We start from the raw sequence: 23831 nt of genomic DNA on the forward strand, positions 1-23831 counted from the left end.
ATCATGTCATATAAAGCCAATGGTGTAAAAAAGAAGAAAGGAATTCGCAAATACTCCTTCGACAATGGGATTATGTTGTCGTGTTTTGTACTTCCGTGTCTTTATACCGCAGGTATTGTATGTGATTCGCAAGCTGTATATGGATTTGTCTGCACCCATATATACATACACGCGGTGTTGAAATTGCGTGCGAATTTTTTGTTAACATCAAAAAATCGTTTCCAACATATGTTAAAGGATATCCCGTAAAGGAATTCTTTTCTTTAGACATGAATCAGTGGCAAATTGTAAGGATATAAGTAAATTTTCAACGATTCAGATATTTTTCCACCTGCATCCTAGCTCGGGACGAATCGACTAAATGAATGAAGGTATAGAGAAACGATCAATGCAGTCAGAATGTGGCGGCTCTGTAAGCATCAATAGCTCTGTGGCGACGTGTTCAAACACACGTCGAATGTATTTAATTATAGTCATATTGTCAACTAGTATATATTTATAAATCTATCGCGCAGTGAGTTTCCTGCATCGCAATTGAATGTTAACGTATATTCAAAGAGGAAACTTGTATCTGCGGTACACGTTCATTTATAGGATTGCGGGAAACGGTAGCATATTTCGAAAGAAGATACTTGGGTAAGATTTTAGATAATCGAAAGATCTTTTCCTCGGTCATCGGCACTGCTCTCTTATGAAACTAAAAAACTTTTACTTGTTCGCGATTGTAATTGTTTTATTATCACAAGACGAAAGAGATTTGAGGCAAAGAAGCGAGAAGCAGGAAAATCATTCTAATAATTATTTTTACGATCAAGTTCTACAACGCAGAATCAATGTTAACAAATCACGCGGATTGTAATTAATTACGTTGGATGGAATTAAATGAGAATAAATAGGAATTGGCGTAACAAGATTAGTTTTTTTTCTACAAACCACCGGCTCTGCAATGTCCGGCGTTGTTTACCGCGGAAGGTACAGCTCGACGTACGTGATGCATGTATTTCATCAATTTCATGTATCGTGCACAAAGTCAAGGACTGCGAAGGAGTCTGCGAAGAAAATACCCGTGACGATTGACTGACGACAAGCTGTTATACAAGTATAATGAGCAGCTGAGTAGGCATTAAAATCGTTATGCATTCGTTATTGTGATTTTTTATTTCCAGCATTCGCCGCGGTTTAAATTGCTTCTGAAATTGCGCTTCACAATGGTAATAGGTAATTCGTTTTTCAAAAATAATTTTACAGATACGTATAATCAGCTATGCATTAAAGAATGGTAAACAGCTGACGTTATTTTTTTAACTTCGGTGCGTAAAATGGTGTGAAAAAATGTGCTTTGCAAACTTGGAAACAAAAAATATTTCGGAGTGGCAATTTTTACAGACGAATCTAGTAAGAACAATGCAAGTTTCTGTAAAAATAAACGGACCTTAAATACGGAAGCTTGTTTACAAGTTAACTCGCAATTCTTTCTTCTGTGAAATTACACATTAAACCCTTGCAATAAATAAATAGAAATTCTTCTACCGGACATGCGGAATTTTTCTCAACCGATCGCTTTGCGATCGATGCGAAAATTCCCCAGCATACATCACCAACAAATAATCATCTTTAAAGCGACTGTTGGAATTTTCGTCACATCGCCTCGCGGAAGCTTAGCATCCATTTATATCTGACCTGTCGTTACAGAAGAATTCCATAACTAATTTTCAAGATAATTCCGTTGCTCGTGAACTGTAAAATCTTCAGGCCGATCGGATAGCTCCGTTGAATGGAAATCTTTTGTTTGTTACGATTGTCAAGACCACTTTTGACAGTCCAATCGTAATTGCAAAATTTTTATACAATTCTTCTTCAACGTTATCGGGTTAATTTTTATGAAAAATGCGGCTAGTTTGTAGCGACAACTTGGCGCACGGATCAAGCAACTGCAGCCCACAACCGCGTGAGGAAATCAATAAAGTTCGTCAAGCATGACAATAATTGTGCCTACAATATCCTCTACAAGTCTTAGAACACGCCTTGTTTACGTGGGATTTTCTTTCCGTCGCATGACGTATGTTTGTATAATACAATATCAATATCTACCGCGCACTGCATATCTCGACAAGATTAAATAGAATATTCAATACAAATGACCGGGCAAAGCAACTGAAATACGGAAAACTTGTACATAAACCGGACGAAACGGCGATACAGACACTGTAAATTGTAATTTGCACGATTCATACGTCAAGGGGGGGGGGGGTAAACTAAGAAAACGTGATTTTTCACACAAGTAGGTAATCCGAGGTGGAAATAGGAATCGGAGAATCATACGTATTTATTACGCATCCGAGGAATAAAGTGTTACGTGCTAACGGGGAAATAGAAACAAGCGCACTTATCTCACTTATTGTTAGATCACAGTCGCGTTGTATTGCGAATCGGAGAATTCAATTGAGACGAGCCGAGGCAGGAAGGTAAGGTGAAAAAACGGCAAGAAATTGCAATCTGCGAAGCGTATAATCAGCGCGTGGTCGATGCAGGCTTTCTAACGGCTTTTATCATCCGCAAGTTGGTGTATTGTACCTAATAATAATGATAATGATAATGATAATACAACACCGCGTAGGCGACAGACATAAAGATGAACGATTCGTAACGCTTCTTTCTTTATTTCTATCTCATTATCCTAGTTTTCGTTGGAGACGGCCAGGTGATATACAACGTTGAATTACACAAGTTAATAGAAAAATAAAAGCGTTACGTTATGCTTACCGAACATCGTTGCGGGCAGCCGAATCGGTAGTCCTGCAGGTAAACTAATAATTTCCAAAGAATCCATGGGAAGAGCGATCGGTGTAATTAACTGCACTTTGGGTTATAGCCGCAAGTCGATAATTTTCACATCCGACTGTCTTTACAGTTTTCGAATTTTTTCACGACGATGAATCGGCAAGAGCTGCACGAGCTTCCGGTCTCCTCTACAAACGTAAACGAAAATACGTGATCGCGAGGCGAGAAATTCGAGCGACAAGACGTTACGTGGGGACATAACGCGAGTATAAAGTGCACGACGCACACTCAGGATGCAACTGCATGGAGGCAAAAGGTGGCAGACGAGACGGACGGACGGCGTCCGGGATTCTCGGCTCCTCATCGAGCGCTATTGATTCGGGAAGCGCGAGTTTGAAATTCTGCCCTACAACGCCGCGTATCGCCGCTCGATCCACGCATGCATGGCATTAACCGAGCAATTTAACCTCCGACCGTCGCAGGCACAACGCGCTCAGATATTATTTTCGATAAACTTTCGTCAATCTTTCGACGGCTCGGTCGTCGAAAATTTCGCGATTTAACGAATTATTGCAGTAAGGTCGTTTCGCCGAATCGAGAGGCTGAAGAACGGAACAAAAATCAAAAATAACAACAAATATGCGTCTACAACTAGTTGCAAGTACAATATTAATTAACTACCTTGTTATACAATTACGAAACTGTATATACGCATTATATACACGTACGCGTATATGGCATAGTTACAACCGCCCTGATAATAATTTAATAACAATTACTGTCTTGTAAGATTGCGGAGTACGTATATTCTCTTCACATCGATACTGTAGTATATACTAATATCACACGAGGAATAACAACATCGAGAAGATTTAAAATTTTTTATCATATCTACTTTTTTTCTTCGTCAAATCGTTTCGAACGACAACCGTGATCACAACGATAAACCGAGGTAGGAGCAAAGGTGCAGGGTGCAGAGGTATGCAATGTCTCGACAAGGACGCAGGGCGGGTTAGGTAAATTGTACGTCAAATGGTAGGAAAAAACGTGTAGGTCTCGTAGGTATCAAGAAATCAGCGAGAGAAGGCTGCGTGCTGCGCGACGCGGCAGTCCGTTCGGGAACCCGGTGCGGACTGAAGTGCCGAAGCCCCGAACGGATGGCGAATCAGAGAGCGGCCGGCGAGTTGGGAAGGTGTGTGGTATACACGTAGTGCGACAACGACGTAACACAACGCGACGCGACGCAACAACGGAGCGAAGGCGTCCTGGCGACTAGGCTCTGACATGCCGCACAGGACCTCGACGAATAAACGGATGAACCGAGCAGGGTCCTCCTATCGAGGAAGGGTGAAGGGTGAGCCGGTCGCGCAAAGGGTGGGGGGGTGAAAAGGGAGTTGGCGCCCTGACGAAACGCGTTCACCCCTTGACGGAGGAATTTGTTTATACCTGTTTACTCGGAGCGTTGCGCGACGCGTACGTTTTATGCGCGAATTACATCATAGGTTGAATATTAGGGTGTTGCGAGGAAATATAATTTGCCGATTTCCGTCGTGGTAGCTTCGGAAAAGTTTGTTTGGGTTGAGAGGAGGATTCTGTTCAAAGATGAGCGTTGTGTGTTAGGTTTGAGATGGCGCTTATTTTTTGAGAGAATCTTTCTTCCAACTCAAACACACTTCTGACAACCCGGTTGAATGATTGGAAATCATGAGTCGAGTGACTTTTTGCGTCATTTTTATTCGTATAGGAAAAGTTTGTACCAAGCGTCGAATATTGCGAGATGAACAATCGGATTTATCGATGATTGTATATTTATGTACAACGTTAGGTTGTTTGGGGAAAAAATAATTTGCGAATTTCTGCCGTGACACGAGCGTTGTACGTTACGTTTAAGATGACGCTTATTCGATTTGAGACTTTTTTCACAAAATTGAATAAATGCCATTTTAGACGTAACATAGAGCGCGAAGTAGAACACCCCCACTTTCGCCAATTTCATGGCGTCATGTTACTTAACGTTATTCTGACTTTGAATTGGATTATAAACTGAGATTAATACATCGATAGAAAACGTATGATTCGTATTGCAATGTTTAACCCCTTTTTGCGTACAGTAAACGATTCGAAACAGTTGTGAAGTAATTGTTTTTTACACGTAAGTTAAAAATTTGAAACTCATTCTTCGGAGTACGAAACAAGCAAAATAAACGGCTAAGATTGAGTCCGTTACGGTTTTTCATACTTTATGGGTACTCGAGATGAAACTGCGCGCGTTCTTTCATGCAGCGACGAAGACTGTTCTGTGAAAATAAGGTAAGGTCATTGCTTCGAGCCACTTAAAGCGAGGAATAAATACATAAAAATTCATAGCTACTTTTCCCGGCACGAATATCTCATAAAACGGTATTACGCAACATGACTTCACTCCGCGATGCACTTGGAATGGCGGCAATTTCCTTTTGCGCGAATATACTACTGCAGGTACAGGAGAAACAAGTGTAAGAAGTCAAGACGAGAAATGATATAGGAATATGCAATGGTAAACTGTCGTGAATCATATGTTGTGATGACTTGCGATTCATCTCTAAAAAATTTTATTTTGCCAACCTTATTCAAGTGATATAAAATTCAAGGTGTTCAGAGCGAGGGGGTTATTAACTTGTGGATTGGCTGACGATCGATTGCAATGATTTCAATGATTTCAATTGATTTGAAGCAATTTCAAAGGATTTCATGCGATATCATGTGTTTGAAAGTGAATTCAAAGTGATTGAAAGTGATTTCAACTGATTTCAAGTGATTTTAAGTCATTTCACACGGTTTTGAAGTGAGTGCTTTCCAAAGTGGTTTGCAATTTCGACAAGTGAATACCCCTTCGGTCCAGGGTATGTACAGTTGCACGTACATTGTACGCATTCAAACTGCGAGGGGTGGCTTTGAATACAATTTGCAAACATGAGATTTTGGCTCCCATCATGCGGCATGTTTATGTACTATACCATATATACATGTTCAGTGTTTGACACATCTCGATATGTATATGGGGCATTCCACGTCAAACCAACGGGTCATCGGCCCGACCCCCTAGGATTTTAATGACCAATGGATTTTTGTTTCGTTTGGGTCAGAAACGTTACCTCTATTTTTTGAAATTTTTCCACTATTTTGTAAAGTGCGATGACCCGAAATATCCTTTGCGAGAAAATGGATATTTTCAAAACCAATCACTTTTTTTTTTTTGTAAAATCAGGTACTCGAAACCACATATTTTCGTTATGATTAGAAAACGGGATAAGAATGCTGACTATTTTTAATTTTTTTTTTCAATGGAAAATTTTCTTTTGGGAATTTATTTTTAAGGATGGTTTCTTGCGGTAAAAGGACATTTCGGGTCACCACTCTTTTACGAAATAGCGGAAAAATTTTTAAAAATTACAGGTCTTATTTTTGACACAAACGAACCAAAAAATTCATTGGTCATCAAAATCCGAGAGGGTCAGGCCGATGAAACGTTGGTTTGACGTGGAATGCCCCATATATATACCTCTATAATAAATATGAATTCAATTTTTTTTTCCCAAAAATTCGGAGCAGGCCTGCTTTTCGTTGCATTTAATAATACACCCGGCATATCGATGTCGTGCTTATCATGTTAGGGCGCTGCTTGTAACAGCTAATGCAAAACTTTCATCCCTTGACGCGTGAAAGTATAATATTGTTACAGACAACTGTTGCCCGATATAAAGGGTGTATTAAATGTTTTTCTACGACATTCAGAATTAATTTGAATTATACACCCACTCTTCGGGATGTGTGAGTGTTGCCATAATAACAAGAACAACAACGATAATAATAACAATAGTATTTGCCGGTCGATATATATGTATAATACGTTCTGCACGTAAAAGAAATACGCGATGTGGATATTCGTGGCCAATCCTCAGAGCGACGATTCGAATTTTGATGAGACGATCGTAGCAACGATATCATATTATACAGTAAGTGTAATATATTCATGAGGTTATACATCGGTACGTAAGCAAAGAAATGCTAGACTCACAGCTGCGAGTTGCGTGAATTTTCACAAGATTTCATTACACAAGTTATGTACAAGAGTTTCATTTCGAGTAATTAATAAGCTGAAACCCGAAAAATTTGGATTTTTCTAAAATAATGTCATAGAATGGCTTATATTATATGTAAATATCCGAAGGCTTGATCGTACCTTAAAACCTTTCGAATTTACTTGAATCAAGCAATATGCAAAGTGTTTTCAATATTTTTGAATCACTCGAAGCTTTGATATGAATTTATGTGAGGTCATTTGCAGTTACATGGTTGTTTCAAGTACAAGACTCGTACAGTCGCCTCAAGACTTTTGAAGAGTATTAGAGCTTTTCAAAGTCATTAAAGTTAGGGCGCCTTAATTTCAAATAATTAATAAGTTGATGATCATTGTCATGTTACTGACTAAATAATTTTCATTCATCCTGCAAACATTAATTTTAGTGCTTCATTCAAGTAAATCCCTTTGTTTTTTCAAGTCATATTTAGGCATACAAGGGTTAATTCACCAACTTTCGGTCAGGATTTTTTCTAGCTTTCGATCTACCTGCAACTCGAACATGTTTTCATTTCAAAAAATTGAAATATTCAAATATTCAAGCCTTACGCCGTTCACAAGAAGTACGTCGATCACTTTTATCGCGTTATCGAATCTCACTTTCGTCTTCAAATTTCCTACACTCCCTGTAATCGGTAAAATTTTTTTACCCGCCATGTCGGTTGTTAAAAAAAAAAAAAGCCTTGCCGAATTTTTTCAGCTTCCTTGGCAGCTTGCTTTCGATTGTAATAGTTTTTACACATTTCCGCATTTGTTTTACCCATCTTGAAAACTGGAATAGAAATTGAATAAATAATTTATAAATAATAATACATACGGATAGTTAACCTCAATTATATTGGAGCACTTGAAAAAGTATATAAGCACAATTTTTTTCACTAATATTTACGAATAGTAAATAATATTAATGAAAATATTCAATTTAAATCACTACCGAATATAATTTATCAGCACATATATATAATTCGCACTTGTATGAAACTAAAACACGTGTGGTGAATGTAGAAACTAGAAACATGTGGATAAATATTATAAATACGAAAACAGTGATCAGAGGCGACGAGCGTGCCAACATGCGCGACTAACAGAGGTTCTATTTCTATTTTGTTGGTAGCTATGAGCGGTTTAGCGGGCAGCTTCAACCTGTTACTTTTGTGTTACAGTGATGCGCGCGCATCTTAAAATTTCACTCTTAACGCGCCTAAAGAAGTATAACTTCAAAAATCCGATCTTCGTAGAGACAGATATAGAATGAATTGCGAGACGGATCCTAAATAAATGCGTAAAAAACGTGTTTTTCGAAGGAGCCTAACGCACACGTGTTGCAAATCTAACCGAGACCAGCTAGCCCAGTAATCACCGTGAACGCGGGCACAGACGCAGGCAAACTGATTCACATGTGTCTTTACACACGTACAGACATATACCGGACAACACCGATGCATTTTGATTACACCTGCGATCAACGAACGGCCGTTACCCCCTCCGTCAATTTGCGTGTTTGCGACGAAGACGAAGAGGAGGACGAGAAGGACGAAGAACATCGTTCGACAAGAGGTAGCTGCCGTTCACCGTCGGGATGAACGGACGTAGGGACGATGCAATATGTAGTTAGCGTAATAGTAGAGGGAAGAGGAGGATATGCCGGGGTTCAGGGACTCTCGGGATTCTTATTATTCGAGATGTGGTCCTCGTTCCAGGGCGCGAGCTGCCCGGCTACCATGCCAGCCACTGGAGGCTGATCAAATTATACGCTTATCGGTAAACCGTCTGGTCGTATCTTCACCTATAATAATTCGTCATTTCTTACCAATGTATGTACGTTGTACGTACCTACTCGTGATCGCTTCACCTTCGACGATCGACGCGCCTTCTGTGCGAGACGAGTTCAACCTGAACGATACGCAAGCTCGTCGAAGCCTTTCCAAAAACACCTTGTATCATGTATCGTTTCATATGTGAGTTCATACTCGTTCCCTTCGTTCAAAATTCGTAACTTTTTTACCCTGTCGCTTTTTTGTACAGTACAGTGTACGATCTCGTTTTCGGTGTTTACGATTTTCTCGAGATATACCGCATGTTGTACAATTGTCAGGTATAGGAAATCGGGGCGAAATTTTCTGATAAATCGATCGCCGTTATTTATTTTGTAAAATTACTCTCACGTTGCGAGAGAAACGCAAATATTGGGAAAAGAAATGATCTCTGAAACAGGTTCAAAACAGGTTGAAAATCGTCCAAAAAGTATTTCTTTAACTCAAATAAAGGTAGTTTCAGTAAATATTTTCATTTTAAAGTGAACGGGTTAAGAAAGTATCGATAATTCCCTGTACCTGACTTTGTTAGCTGTGCAATATCGTCGATTATACTTATTTGACTCGCGCCAAGTTGGTATCGATGCGTTAAAATTTACAATTAAGTTACACTGACGCAAGAACAAAAACGAAAATATGATTTCTAAAGTTGGACTGAATAAAGTTATCAAGTTGACGTGAACGAATCGATATTTCCTTGGCGTAGACAAAAAACTAATTAAAAACTGCGAATGTGCAATAAAACAATTCATGGTACTCGTAAAATTGATGACTTTACAGAGAGATCACTTTACCTTCTCACTTTAATATCTTGCAGTTTTTTTTTTCATTTATGAATTACCCACAGGTCACTAGAGATTAATTTTTGATAACATTAATATACATTTTTCAATAATGCGTCATAAGTCATACTTTGAAATTGTCAATATCAATCAATAATCTAGACTTTCTCGCAACAAATTTCAGGTTCAAAACTTGCTACTCTGTGATTAACTAAACCTTTCTTCAATTAAAATTCAAGTTTATTCACTTTAGTTAAAACTTTTCAAACTTCGGTTTGGATAATTTAATTTTTGTCCAACACCTTTCGTCACCCTCATGCGAATTAAATCATTTGTAAGCACAGAAATACAACCGACAAAGTTTTCATTTCATGTCGATATATTTAATCGAATATAACGCGATATAAAAACTTTACACGTTCGATGAGAAGCCTAAACCCATTTTATTCGAACTCTTTTGTAAGCGTAACGACTCTAGAGTATTTCTGTTCAAGTTCAAAATATCTGCGCATTCAAACGACCTTCTTTGTCATAACTTTTATACTGCGATTATTTCGAACGTCTTTCAACATTTCTCGCGGTTGGCTCAAATCTGTAAATAGTCAGCTAGCGAGCAAGGAGAAATCCTATCCGGGAACACGCTCTGATTGAAATGGAAAGCACCTAACTTTGATATAATACTTTCAGGCGTGAGTTGCAGTAATCGACTATAGATCCGTTGATGGTTTCAGCATTAATCGCCGATTATACAATCCAATTAAATCTTAATTAACGGTTGAATTTGTGAATCATTATAATAACCGTTGTTCGTTTCAATTATTTGTACGCGTTACATTCTTGATTGTCGATCTTATACGGCTTCATTAATTATGACTTTCACACTCGTGAATTGTCCATCGTTGATGACCGGATTGGAGATCAAATTTTAAAATAGAACAGGTACTGGATAAAGAAAATGTTGCTTGATCCAAAAATACCTGTTTTTTTTTTCCAATCACGTTTAGGAAAGAAAAACAAAGTACGCGGATGTCTTCTGAAGTATAGAAAAGAAAATCGAGAGCTTTCCAGCCGATTACGCAAATAACAACGTTCACGCACAAATGTTCATCGTTTCTTCTTCAACTGCGAATTGCATTTTTTTGCCTTCATTTCAACTGATAGAGAAGCTCCTCTTGATTCAAGCGATTGCGTAATTCGTGTATTATTTTGAATTTGAATCGTATCCAAGAGTAACTGCAGCGAACTCGTCACTTCTTCAAAATTAGGACACTCTATGCACACTCATTGTCAGTAGAGGTACAACATCACGCTCTAGTATATCTACACGATACACGTATAAATAAAACACAGTTTTTTCTGTTTTCTTCGCAATAAAAAAAACAAGAAACGAAGCCATCCGGCTATCGTTACAAGGTTCGTAAAAACGGTGGAATATTAAGAAACATTTTTTTAAACAGAGAAAAATTAATTTGCAATACTAACGACACTCGTGGATAACGTTTGAGGTATGTACGAGAAATATACGAAAGTCGTACATAATCACGCTGCGACGGGTTGGGTATCGAGAAACCAGCGGTAATTCATTGGAATAACCTTACAGCACCGCATGCAGGCATTCCTCGGTTCTTCTTGTAGAGCACGTGCGGTAACTGCCCTAACAGTCTCGCTCTACACGTATACATATACGAAGAACAGGAAGTCTTTCCAGTCTGAATCACGTAAATTGCGAAAAAGATTGAAAACCACCGCTAGAATTGATATGGCGCGTTGTTTCAGAGCCTGTGCGAGGAATTTAAGTGGCTGAAATTGCGAGAGTTCCCTACGATTTATTTATTTCCGATGGATGAAGAAAAATTCATGCAGCAATTCTCTAGAGGAACTCATAGGCAATGACTCTAGGAGGATACATATCGGGGTTTGGCAACAGGTAAAAGCAAATAATTCGACTGAAAATGCGACATTTTTTTTCTCGCAATTACGTCATAGGAAAAAAGTGTTGTACTCCTACCTGTGCATATGTATGTTTTATTTTTTCTTCGCAGAACCAGCAGGTTCACCCTTTCTTTGTGATCTTTTTATGCCTGCATGTTCTGGGATTTCATTTGTACCGATTCCACAATTTAGAAATAGTAAAATAAATAAATAAATAATACACTAATACTTTTTGAGGATCATAGTACTTATACCTCACACCCGACGAGTTTAAAAGAAAATTGATCGCTGCTTGTCTAAGAGTTCACGTGTGGATTATTTAGAATATCAAAAGAACCGCTAAATCATGCTCTTCATGCGAATGTAATGAAAATTGTAAATCTTTTATCATCATCGATGGAAAACAAAAAAAAAAAAAAAACCAATGTAGAATATCATGAAGCATGTAGTACGTCATACCGGGAATCGTGCCAATGGAAAAAAGCTGAGATTTTCCACCGCAGCGCGCGACTGTAAATCAAAATATGAAAGCCAAAGAAACAGCAATCTCGAGACTAAGAATAAATAAATTAAACACAAATCTGATCTTCATATCGGCGATTAAACTCCCGGTGCTTAAATTGCTTCATAATGTTTAAATTATCAATCATGAAACTCTATTTTCTCAAGCTCGCAAAGAAATAAGTAAGAATTGTGGTTTAAAAACAAATCATACAGGGAAAAAAGAATGTTTAAATTATTTGTAGTCAATTTACCGGAATTAAGCAGGCTGCTGAACGTTGGATTGGAATTACTGGTATCCGCTTCTTACAGGGTTTTTCGACAGTTCCGCCAACCTGGAAAAACAAATTTGGATTGAACTCAGATCATTCGCTGTGCACAAGTCAGGACTAGCCAATTACAGAGTGATTTTATAGTCGCTGAAACTGTACTGAAATAATACCAAAATTCGTAAAGATGTCTAACCGTTTTTCGAAAAAAATAAATTGTAGAGAAAAAAAAAAACATTTCAAACAAATTTTAACGATCATTTGAAAGATAACATATTATTATTATAGATGTGAGAAACTGAATGATGTAACAAAAAAATGGGCGTATATAAAACCGAATCCAAAGGCGATGCTCGCTGCGGTCTAACCTCGGTGTTATACCTATGCTGAAGAGAGATATTTTTAAATTGCCTAGAAATTCCAAACGGTCCAGTTTGGAAGTGAAGTTAACGCTGACTGGAGTAGCGCGTGAGTAGAGCTGGATAATCTGTGAATGATAAATTTTCGTGCGTTTTTGTCCCTACTAATCGTGATCGCAATGAGTTTGCACAGTTGCTACGAACCTCGGATTAATGGTACGAACACCTTTTACACTTTACGCAAGTGCACCGTGTCTGACCTATTTTCGAGGGTGACTGTACGCAGTTAATTAATAGATAGGCACTCGAGGCGAGGTGTGATTGTAATTAGTGAGTCGAATGATCCGAATTTATTACCAGGTAGAGACACATAACGGTGAAAACGGAAATGAGACGAAATCGAAAATCTGCAAAACTGAAAAAAACTTGGAAGATTCGTTGATACGTTGACCTACGTATGTTGAGTTTCAGACATAATTCTCGTTACCAGACAAGCTGTTACACCGAATTTGGAGCGTGAAAAACGAGAGCCGGAAATTAAAAGTCAAATCCTGAAATAACGACCTAACAAAGGGGTGTTATACGCAGGTATAATACAGCCGGTATCGATTGGTTTATAGGTCAGATATTTATAATCAAACGCCGTGTAGATGAGAGTTCAACATGAGACAAGGGAGTGGCAAAAGGGTGTGGCGGTGCGTCATTTCTTTCAGGGTTTTAAATCAAGGACAATGTGCAAGTTTTATCGGATAAATGAGGGTGGGTAAAATTGTGTAACAGCGAGTACATGTTGTAACTTTTCTGAGGGTTTGAACGATTTTCCCCAACGATAATCACAATTCTGTGATTAGGAGAGGTCCGATGGGATTCCCTTTGATTAATAGAGTGAAAAATTGTTCTCTGGTTAAATCCAGTTCTATTTTCAGCCACGGTATTCGTTATAATTATAGCGTGGCATTGGACGGTACATGTATATGCTATATCCGAAGACGTCAAGAGAAAATATCGTCTATTCTCGTCAAATGAAAAATCGTGACTGGCCTCTATCGATTATAAAAATTATTGGATTTTGGCATCCAAATAACCTAATATTATTTAATGATATTTGTGAATCTCATCGTTTTCAATTTCTCTGATGCATTATGGGTTTCAAGAAAAATTCAATTCCAACTTCCAAGTCATTCGATCGATGTGATCAACGATCTAACCGTTTAAGGGCCTTCAGAACCGAATTAGTTCATGCCATACACGGATTTTCCATCTCAATTTTTTAGTTAATTTTTTTGTTACGATTCCGATGGATTATTTTAATAAAATAAATTATATTTTCTATAATTTGTGCAGATCATTACAATTTTCGCGTATTTTAATTCAATTTTTGTAACTTATATAGAGTGAAACTATCGGCAGGTGTTGGAAGAATTTGTTGTTGTCCTACTTTTCCGGCGATTTCAGTATTGCCAAAAATTTTTCTTTCCCCATATAGGTATATGGGAAAACATGATGTCACGTGACGCAAGTACGTTAATCGTTCTGTGATTCCTAGATGCGATATTTACGTCACGTTTGTACAGAGGCGTTTTAAACTTCAGATTAGATTTTCCCGTTTGAATGAAACGGAACTGCTGCATTGTATAACAAAGAGCCAAGATAACCAACCAATAGCATAGCAACTGGGAAGAGTTCCCAAATATCTGATATTCGTATAAAAAATCAGACCGACAATTAAATGATTACAGTCAACTTATTTCAATATTATGACATACAGATATAAACGGTATGTAAAATAAATGTTAAAATATCGTGTTAATTCCAACGAATTTCACATTTGCACAAATTACTTCCAACGGTGCGGTGCGCATAAAGAAATTTGAATAACAAACTTTGTAGGATTTGAATTTATTTTATTGCGAGGGTTATACACGTATACGTATACAATCGGCAAAATCATTACAATCTTTATTTACCCACGCGAACATTATATATTGATGTTTAAACGATATATTCAATTTTTTTCCTAACTGTTTTGCCATATCGAACAGAGAAAAGTCAATTTCTCCTGCAAGCACCCGCTGTACGAGCCCGTGGATTACGTCATATCTAAATGCGGTTCATTGATCCACAACAAATGGACCATAAACCCATTTCGGTCTGGCTTCAAGTACGCCAGTAAACGTTTGGAGTCAAGTAATCGTCAGGACTGAGGCGATGATCTCGAGTTATAATCGTGTGGAGCGGTGTGGAGACCCATTTAGGTAATACGCGGCTTATCTAGCCCACGCGACGGCAAATTAAGTTGAAGAGATAAACAGAAAAAAAAAAGAGAAAAGAAAAATAAACCTGGAGAAGCGAAAAACCGACTATACGCGTAAAGACCAACGCAGTTGAACATGCTAAGGTCACCTTCGCAAGGTGATCAGGATCATTTCGGTGCCGAGAACAGTCTCTTTTCAACACCGGGAATACGAGCGACGAGGAAATTGTTTTCATATATCGCGGACACGGTTTACACGTTTTCCCACGCGTGATTTCGGCACAAAAAATACACGTTTCTATGACGGTATTGCGAGTCTGCGAAAGCGCATGCTCGGAGTGTAGAAAATGCCACTTTCAACTCCTAGGATAAGAATGTGATCTTTTCTGTACTCCGCGCATGCGCCGTCGCCGGAGAATCTGACATTACGCGACTCTAACCGTAATTTCGTGCTTGGTGAAAAAACGCGTAACATATTCTTGTTGTTATACAAAAAATCGTGTCCAACAAGGAGGCAACGTTCTTTTCGCCTCGCGTATTTACAATATTCGGCTTCGGCTCACCTGCGACTCATGTTGCAAACTTACGCTCGGTCCGAAAAGACCAAGTTTGCCTCCTTTTTCCACAAAACATACTATTCGGGAATCGATACACCGAAGCTATCACGGTTGGGTTACAGTATTATTCGGCGTATAGTGGCGTCCCACTAGCCATGCCACGCTACGACGATGAGTGGAGTGAGCTAGCGAGTGAGTCTCTCGCAAGTTTTCCCACGTCGCCAACGCCGCAGTCTCGTCGTTGACAGTCGCGAGTACGGATGAACCATCTCGGTTCCTCGTCAACACGTGAATCACAACGTCGTAAGCGCTAATTTCTTCTTTTTCCTCCTCCTCCTCCCCCCCCCCCCCCCCCCCCCCCTTACCGTATCTTCGTCGTTCACGTGAATCTCAATTTATTTTTTGGCCGAAGAGAGGATCAGGGTGGAGTGGGGTGGTGATGCGGGGGTGGGGCGCCAAAGTTTATCAGAGCCGACGCAACGAGCGATTCTATAAATAGTTGGCCTGGCATCGCGCAGTATAAGTCGACCTTGTCCTTTCGCTTATATAAAACCTTCGGCCGCGAATTGCAGCTTCATTTGATCCCGGTCTGTCAGTAGGCGCGTATAGACTCCCTCGCACTAATCCGAACGACAAATAAGAGACGAGGAATTAGGTGAGCAGTTACAAAAACGGATTCACCACGCGCTTTTTCATCCGTCAACAGTGAGTTTAACACGGTTCGGATTATCCCTGCGGTATTGAATAAGGAAAAAAGTACGCGGACCGTTTTAATTTTCAACTCACGACAAATTCATTATACACAGTTTTTAAAATACAATGACTGAGGTTTCGCACTCGTAATCACTCTTGTTGCTGTTGTTATTGTTACTGTTATTATGTGACAGGTGAGCACTACTTCGGAACTGTGGACCTTGGCCAAAATACATTTGTTATACAAGATGGCCTGTTATTCATCAACGACAAGAAAAAACACCTTCCCTTGGATTTAATCGGCGAGTTTAACGAAACTCTCTCGGATCTGCAGGGCGGGGTGTTGGATGTGCGCCGTTCCTTATTCTTAACGAATTTTCCGACATCGATCACCTGTGGGCGGCACGCCATTGAACGTACGTGATTGTCACGTCGCTTCCTGTATAATTATGCGTACTTTTTGTTGCTTTTCAACCCAGCAAACAAAAGACATTAACAATGCAGCTGAATTATTACACGCACGAAATAAGAACCGACTCTGCCGATACACGGTGTAGTGTCTGCTTCTCTTTTCGTCTCTTTCTACCACGCTTTCGCTCTTTCTATACCATCAAAAATGCTGATGCCGTAACGCTGAACAAGAATTTTTTTTTCTAGAAACTTCCCGTCGACTCACGTTTCGCCAGGCGACTAATTTTTTCACCGATTGTGTGAACCGATTGAAAAGAAAGGCTAGCGTTATTAACGGTATCGGTAATTTTTACTTAATCGTGGTCTAATATATCCCATTCGTACATAGATTTTTAGCCGTTAAACTCAAGTTCATTTGGAGAATTAGCCTAGGACAACTAGAAATCCATGTTTACGGTGATCTGGAAACTGTAGAATTGAGCGTGATTTACTCTCTTGCACTTTAGAGTTAATGAAAAACGTAATGTGACAGAAGATTTATGCAAGCAAGTTCATATTGAAAATTAAAAAAAAACTGATAATAAATAATCATTGCATTTTTTAAAGTAAACAATGTGTCTAACAGAGTTGTAAATCAACTAAAAACCGATAAATTATAAACAAGTTTTTATCATTATCAATGTATTTTCTTCCCTGCTTGTGAGCATACTGCAAAGTAAGCATGATTTCTATGACTGGATTGTTCTCAGTAATAAAATGATGATCGTTAGGAAGGTTAAAAATCGTTCGCTGCCTAACTTGGTATCGGTGTGACGGCACCATAAAAGGTAGAGCTCTGGTGTTCTTAACGTTAATTGCATTGGCACGTATATGTACATGGAGAACTGCTAAACCGACCTCTTGCACAATTAGTCATAGCCTCTTGATTTAATTTAGAATTCATATTGAATTCGTGCTCAATTGAAGCTCCCTTTCGTCTACTTCAACTGCATGATTTCGAAATCCACCTCACGTTAAATTAGATGCGATTAACTATACAAGACGGTAAATTGTTTCCCAATTGCTTTATAATCCCCATTGTAACAAAAAAATAATAACGTGTACAAAAAAAATGTAATATTTAATTTTAATGTGAGAACGAATTTTTAAGACAAATCATCGTTCAAAGATTGCAAAAACATAGTATAGCAGAATTTCATGCCGCCAAACTGACGGCATAATTGTATAAGGAAAACCGTAACACTGATTAACGCTGGTCGCGTAAACAAGGTCAAATCTATGCAGTCACAGACGGACTCAAAAATAGCATGTGCAGTGATGACTGACTGTTTCTGATCTGTTTACATACGACCGTTATTAACACTTGTAATTAATGCGTCCTCGCAATCACGAACTTTAGCTTTTATACTTACCAGACTGAAATTTTTGTCATTGCAGACGATCAAGGTCCACGCATCCAGTAAGATTGAGCTTCCGCGTGAAGAATAATGAGAAGAACATGAATTCCTTGCAATGCATCGCAGTGTGGGACCAGCGGGAAATCGATTAGCATAAGTGACGATTTAAAGGCGTGTATACGATAACCCAGCCACGTTTTAAACTACCCAGCGTGACGCGTGGGTGGATCGATTGAATTGTAAAACGTACCCGTGGGTGATATAACCTTGACGAATTTATGGAGACGATAAAAAAGTGGTGTAGTTGAAAAAGCCGTCCAACAGTTTCAAGGAATAACAAGTCGAAGCACAAGTGTTGGCAGATAAGCAAACAACGTATGCTTGATTGACTTTCCGCGTGTATCTCGTCTCTTCGCGTAAGGTAAATCCCACTATCGCATGGATCTGGACTACCACATTGTTGGGGAATTCTAAAGCTGTTGACGTGATTGAATCTGACCGTTTGAGATGACGTCGAAGATGACGAAGAGTCACATTTTCACCTCATTTGTCCTCGCGTTCTTGGCGACGGTCTCCTCAGCCAACGCTGACGGCGGTAAATGCGAAATGCTACTGCCCCAGGATGGCAGATCTATCGTGTATTCGTGCGTCGAGGCGACCCTTGATCACCTCCAGAGTATTCCGAGTGAGGCCGAGTGGATGCAATTCTCAGTTTCGAAATTACCAAACATTCCGAAAGGGGCGTTTTCCAGGTTCAACCTGCGCAGATTATCCTTCTACAACTGCGACGTGAGGCACATCGATCCAGAGGCCTTCGAAGGCCTTGTCAACCTCAGATGGCTGACCTTCTATGGATTGACCGTAAATGTTATCAGAGCTTCCTGGTTCAAAGGCTTGACGAGCCTCACCCACCTTTCGATGGAGAACAACCAAATCATGTACATCGAGCCAACCGTATTCCTGCGCATTCCCAATCTCGAATATTTGAACATTGAGAACAACGAGTTGAGCTGTTTACCGTACCACGCCCTGACGCCGTTGAGGAAACTCAGAAACATGCGAACCCGTAAGAACCCATGGCTTTGTAATTGCTACATGGAGCTCGTAGTTTGGATGGCGAATCGTCAGATAAACATGGGAGCAAAAGATGCGCTGTCGAAATTCAAATATGAGTGCATGGAAGATTTTGGCCCCAGATCAAGCATCTCGGAATTACACACGTACAAATGGACCGCATTGAGCAGCGAGAAGTACCAAAAAATGTACAAAAATGCATCGTCATCGCAAACGGAGTATGTTTCATTGAGCTCAACGGAGTTATCCAGGATCCCAGATAACACGGAATCGATAAATTTTGAAAGAACTAAGATAAGAATGATAGAAGACTTCGCCTTCTTCCGATTTGGGAACAGCTTGAGAAGCCTTAACTTCAGCAGCTGCAGCATAAATCAAATTGAGCCGGAAGCTTTTGTCGGGTTGTCAAAACTGGAGCAACTCGTTCTCTTCAATAACAGCATTAATGAGGTCAAGTCTGAATGGTTCAAGGATCTTTACGGATTGAAGGAACTCGTGTTGGATGGTAATTCAATAACACATATACCGCAAAGTCTGTTTCAATCACTTAGAAATATAGAAACTTTGAATCTCAATGGCAACAAAATACAGTGCCTTTCCACCGATTCATTTTCGTTTCTAAAGAAACTCAAAAGAGTGAACATTGAGGACAATCCGTGGGTCTGTAACTGCCAGAAAGAGTTTAGAGCTTGGTTGGATAAGAAACAAATCGGGTACAAAATGTCTACTGGAAAATGTACGATTGAAAAGATCGAAAAAAATCTGCATCGATCTGAAACGGAATATGAGAGCGGTGTAAATGAACATAAGTCTGAAAGCGTGGTAACAGAAATTAAAAATCAAGAGGCCGAAACGACCCACGGCTCTGTGATTCAGTCCAACGAAGGCTTCCCTACACACTTTGGAAACTATCACGAAGAACAGAACGAAGAGATCGCAAAAAACGAAGCTCAACACGAACAAAATAAAAAAATCACCAGTTATGAACACTACCTCAATATAACAGAACGGCAACAGCAACAATCAGAATATAAAATGCAACAGCAGCATTCACAGAAAACCGTGCAACAGCAACAATCAGAATATAAAATGCAACAGCAGCATTCACAGCAAACCATGCAACAGCAGCAGCAGCAGGAGCTAATACAACCGCAATCACAACAAACGATACAAATGCAAGAACATCGCGAACAAAATTGGAAAACACACAATTGGGAATATAAACCACGTCCTCAAACTGGCTGCACTGCATTAGGGACAAATCTGGATAGTGTTACAGAGATATCGCGAAAAGACTTTGGACCTCCGGGAGATTGTCGAATAGTAAAATCGCGATGGTCTTTTGTTAGAATATCGTACTTGTGTTCAGATGCAACACTATCGAATTTGAGTAGGATTCCTGAGCAGGCTGAATCAATAACAGTTCAGAACTCTGTGATACCCCACTTGCTCGATAATACATTTGCCCGCTTCGGATGTAACCTCCGAGTTCTCGAGCTAATAAATTGCAGCATCCAGCACATAACACCTCGAGCTTTTGCGGGGCTGGTGAACTTGCAAGAACTTAATCTCAACCTTAATTACATCACGGAGGTACGAACTTCCTGGTTTGAGGCCATACCTTCTTTAAGACGGCTCAGTTTGTCGTGCAATCATATCCAACGAGTCGAAAACGGTGTGTTTTTCTTATTGAAAAAACTCGAATATCTTGAGATAAGAAATAACCGACTGAATTCAATCGGAACCGAATCAGTCTCGTCCATGTCGAGCATGCGCGTAATGGCCATCGATAATAATCCGTGGTCCTGCCTCAACCTACATAAGCTGGTCGAATGGATGGATAGTCGTGACATATATTACGACAAGAATCGTTTGAAGCTAGGTTCACACTGGGATTGTATAGGAAGTACTACTGTATACTCACGTGACGGGAGCAACGTTACAACAGGTGGAATCCCAGGAAGTACTTCCACGACTTCTCCAACACTTCCATCACTTCCACCACCACCGCCCCATCCGCTACGATCCTATCGATGCACCTTCGACCTAAATAGTCAGTACGGTATCAACAGCCGTGAATGCGTTGGTGGTGATCTGCATGTTCTGGAGGAAATCCCGAGTAACGCTGAGAGAATCAAGATCACAAATGCCATGATTCCACAATTACCAGCTGACGCCTTTGCTCGATTCGCAAACTTAAGGGAGTTGCTGTTCTACAACTGTAGCATTGAAGATATCGATCAGTTCGCGTTCCGTGGATTGCGTAAATTGCAGCTGCTAACTTTAGTTGATAACAGAATACCGATTGTCAGATCGGCATGGTTCTCTGAACTCAACGCATTGACTAAACTTCAACTGGCGAGAAACTCCGTGACGGAAATTGAGGCCGACACTTTCAGCCATCTGCAAAATCTGCAGGAACTTTCCCTGAAGGACAACAAGATCGATTGCATCTACACAGAATCGTTGAGTCCTTTGAAAAATCTTAAGGTAGCGTCGTTTGAAGAGAATCCGTGGAAATGGGGATGTCTGAAGGGATTGGAAGACTTCGTTCAAAGACGTAACGTCAGTGCTACAAAGTTCGATACTTATCACGGTAGAGTTATAAATTGCGGCATATGTTACACAAAAGAAAGCACGGCAGCGCCTATCACGAATTCGAAAGGAACTACGAACACTTCGACCTCGGCGGTCAATGTGATATGCGTCTCCATAGCTATGCTTATTTTCACCAAGTTCTAACGTCAGTCGACCAAAATAAACCACCTTTTGCCGTGAGACTAATATTACACTTGCAAGCTATGCGTCAAGGATCGAAATTTACAAATTTAATGCTCTTCATCGTATAGTTTTGCACGCATACGTGATATATTTGATCTGATATACGTAAAAATATCAACGTACGTATTGTGAACGTAAGATACCTACGTCTGAAATTCCAGATGAAATAGCCTGGTAATGAAAGTGTTAGTTTTAGCTGCTTTGATACCGCAAAAATTTATAAGTGCTTCCTAGTTTTATACTGATTGAGGTTGTATACATTTTTTGAATCTATACTTCACACGGTACACCTACATATGTTTCGACTAAGCAGCACTTGTCATTTTTAATATTGACAAATATGTCAATTGCGATGAACATGTTGTGACCAACGAATCTATCAGATGAATCGATAGCACGAGCAAATCAAGCGCGATGTCGATATCGGATCAAATTTTTTTCAAATGCACTTGACGGATAGACAAGAATTATTAATTTTGTACTCCCATACAGTTTATTGGCAAACGGCCCATGTTATTTTTAGAAATTTCAACTCGATGAGTAAAACAGTGCCATAATAATTCGTTCATATTCCAATACTTGATAACGTTATATTAACCAATATTTAAATTTTATGTATTTAATTAGATGTATTTCATCCGATGCAACCGTAAATAATGATGCAACGTAATTTTATTAAGCTATTTACACACGATGCGTACAAATAAAAGACGTGACCACCTTGAACGATAAGTGCCTTGAAATAGCTAAACAGATTTTTCAATTTTTCATGACGTAAATCAAACATAAATCTACGTTATATACATACCTATGTATATAACACGTGTATGAATAACAAGTATGTATAATATACTTAAACGCTGGCTGTGTTCACACATTGACTTAATGATCCCGTACAAATAACTTTTTTCGTCAAAGTACGAAGCCAAAACATGAATCAAAATACTTATTTATTGCCGATAATGATTAATTGTAGAATTAAAATAAGTATAGTAACACGTTAGAAGGAATAGCTCCTGTTTTACAATTAGTAATACGTCTAACAAAGATATATCTAATCCCAATGAAAAATTTTACTTGTCATCTATGTACGAACCAAATTGGGGGGTAAGACTATTAAAATTCGATTTTGCCCTTCTTAAGGACAGGTCTAATATATATATTGCTTCGAAAATGTTGTCTAAGAATATATTCATGAATAATATATATTTTTTCTAATTTATATAATTTTGCAAGTTATGTATTTTTAATAATAATTTTTCCCCGATTGTTAATATATTTTTGCTGCGCAGTGGAAGCACATAATATATCACTTCGACAAATATTTGCTCTTTAGAGCTTGAACTCGAAATATAATGATTGATGAATACTTATGCGTACAATTATTTCTTTAGTAATATAACATCTCGTATAATGGAAAAATAAATACTTTTATTACTTTTTACTTTCAATACTATAATCACTTTTATAAAATTAGGTATCTGCATTCTGATCAAACTGTTTTCAGGACCGCCTCGATTCGAAACTACAGTATTACTGGAATACTTTTTTCCAGGTACATAGAGAACTCTGCTCGGGTTTCGACCTCACAGTTCATAAAATAGTGATGTCGACAATACCGAGATCTCCGCAAAGTTCAAGTTTTCAATTTCACGCCGCATATTTCAGTTCATCTTCCTGGCCTTGAACTTGTCGTATAAAAGCATCTCAACTCAACTATACGCGATGCGAATCCCTCCGTAATTTCCACATCGAATGACCCCGTTCCATTTCTCGCTTTGCTTTATTTTGTGTCGTCATCATAGGGGATCCGATTCATCATGCTCTAAATCTTTTTTAGAACTTATATATAACATTACGTTGCAGCGCGATGTGTGAGTATGTGTTCCAAACCATTAAAACCATACTATAGTATGAGTTAGCCTGATAGGCATCTCTATCCGGCCAACGTTGAGGAACGTTTGGACTCTACAGTGAGAAAATCGATATTTCACCTTGTGTTGAAGTTGTGGAATTTTTTGTCTGCTCTTCACTCGACTTTACACTTTATATGTTATGATTTTACGCATAAACCTAGTGCGAAGCTTCACGTGAGCTTTTTTCAAT

At 39.1% G+C, this 23831-nt stretch overlaps 2 protein-coding genes across 11 annotated transcripts in view; one reads left to right on the forward strand and one right to left on the reverse strand.

The window, feature by feature from the left end:
- LOC107217481 overlaps positions 1-23831 on the reverse strand; it is a 135096-nt gene that overhangs the window by 94472 nt on the left and 16793 nt on the right. For 4 of the 6 annotated variants that reach the window (XM_046734645.1, XM_046734644.1, XM_046734643.1 and 1 more), the window contains exon 3: positions 12185-12265. In XM_046734645.1, the coding sequence (XP_046590601.1) occupies positions 12185-12265 (81 nt within the window). Of the gene's footprint in view, positions 1-2763; positions 3453-12184; positions 12266-23831 lie in introns of those variants that run through there. The other 2 variants (XM_046734646.1, XM_046734648.1) reach the window with 2 other exon arrangements.
- LOC107217483 (slit homolog 2 protein) lies at positions 15594-23169 on the forward strand. Of its 5 annotated transcripts, XM_046734656.1 has the most exons (4): positions 15820-16125; positions 16257-16478; positions 17911-19979; positions 20034-23169. In XM_046734656.1, exons 3-4 carry the CDS (start codon positions 18378-18380, stop codon positions 21684-21686), a joined length of 3255 nt encoding a protein of 1084 aa, XP_046590612.1. In that variant the 5' UTR covers positions 15820-16125; positions 16257-16478; positions 17911-18377; the 3' UTR covers positions 21687-23169. The 5 variants fall into 5 exon arrangements, with proteins under 5 accessions (XP_046590611.1, XP_046590612.1, XP_046590610.1 ...); XM_046734655.1 differs by lacking the exon at positions 15820-16125 and adding an exon at positions 15594-15672 and having other exon boundaries at positions 17911-23169; XM_046734654.1 differs by having other exon boundaries at positions 15822-16125; positions 17911-23169.

The sequence above is a fragment of the Neodiprion lecontei genome, chromosome 3, assembly GCF_021901455.1.
Source record: "Neodiprion lecontei isolate iyNeoLeco1 chromosome 3, iyNeoLeco1.1, whole genome shotgun sequence".
In the NCBI taxonomy this organism is placed as follows: Eukaryota; Metazoa; Arthropoda; class Insecta; order Hymenoptera; family Diprionidae; genus Neodiprion; species Neodiprion lecontei.

Excerpts from the sequence above, each read along its gene's own strand:
- LOC107217483 (XM_046734655.1), top strand. The coding sequence starts at position 18,378 with ATGACGTCGAAGATGACGAAGAGTCACATTTTCACCTCATTTGTCCTC.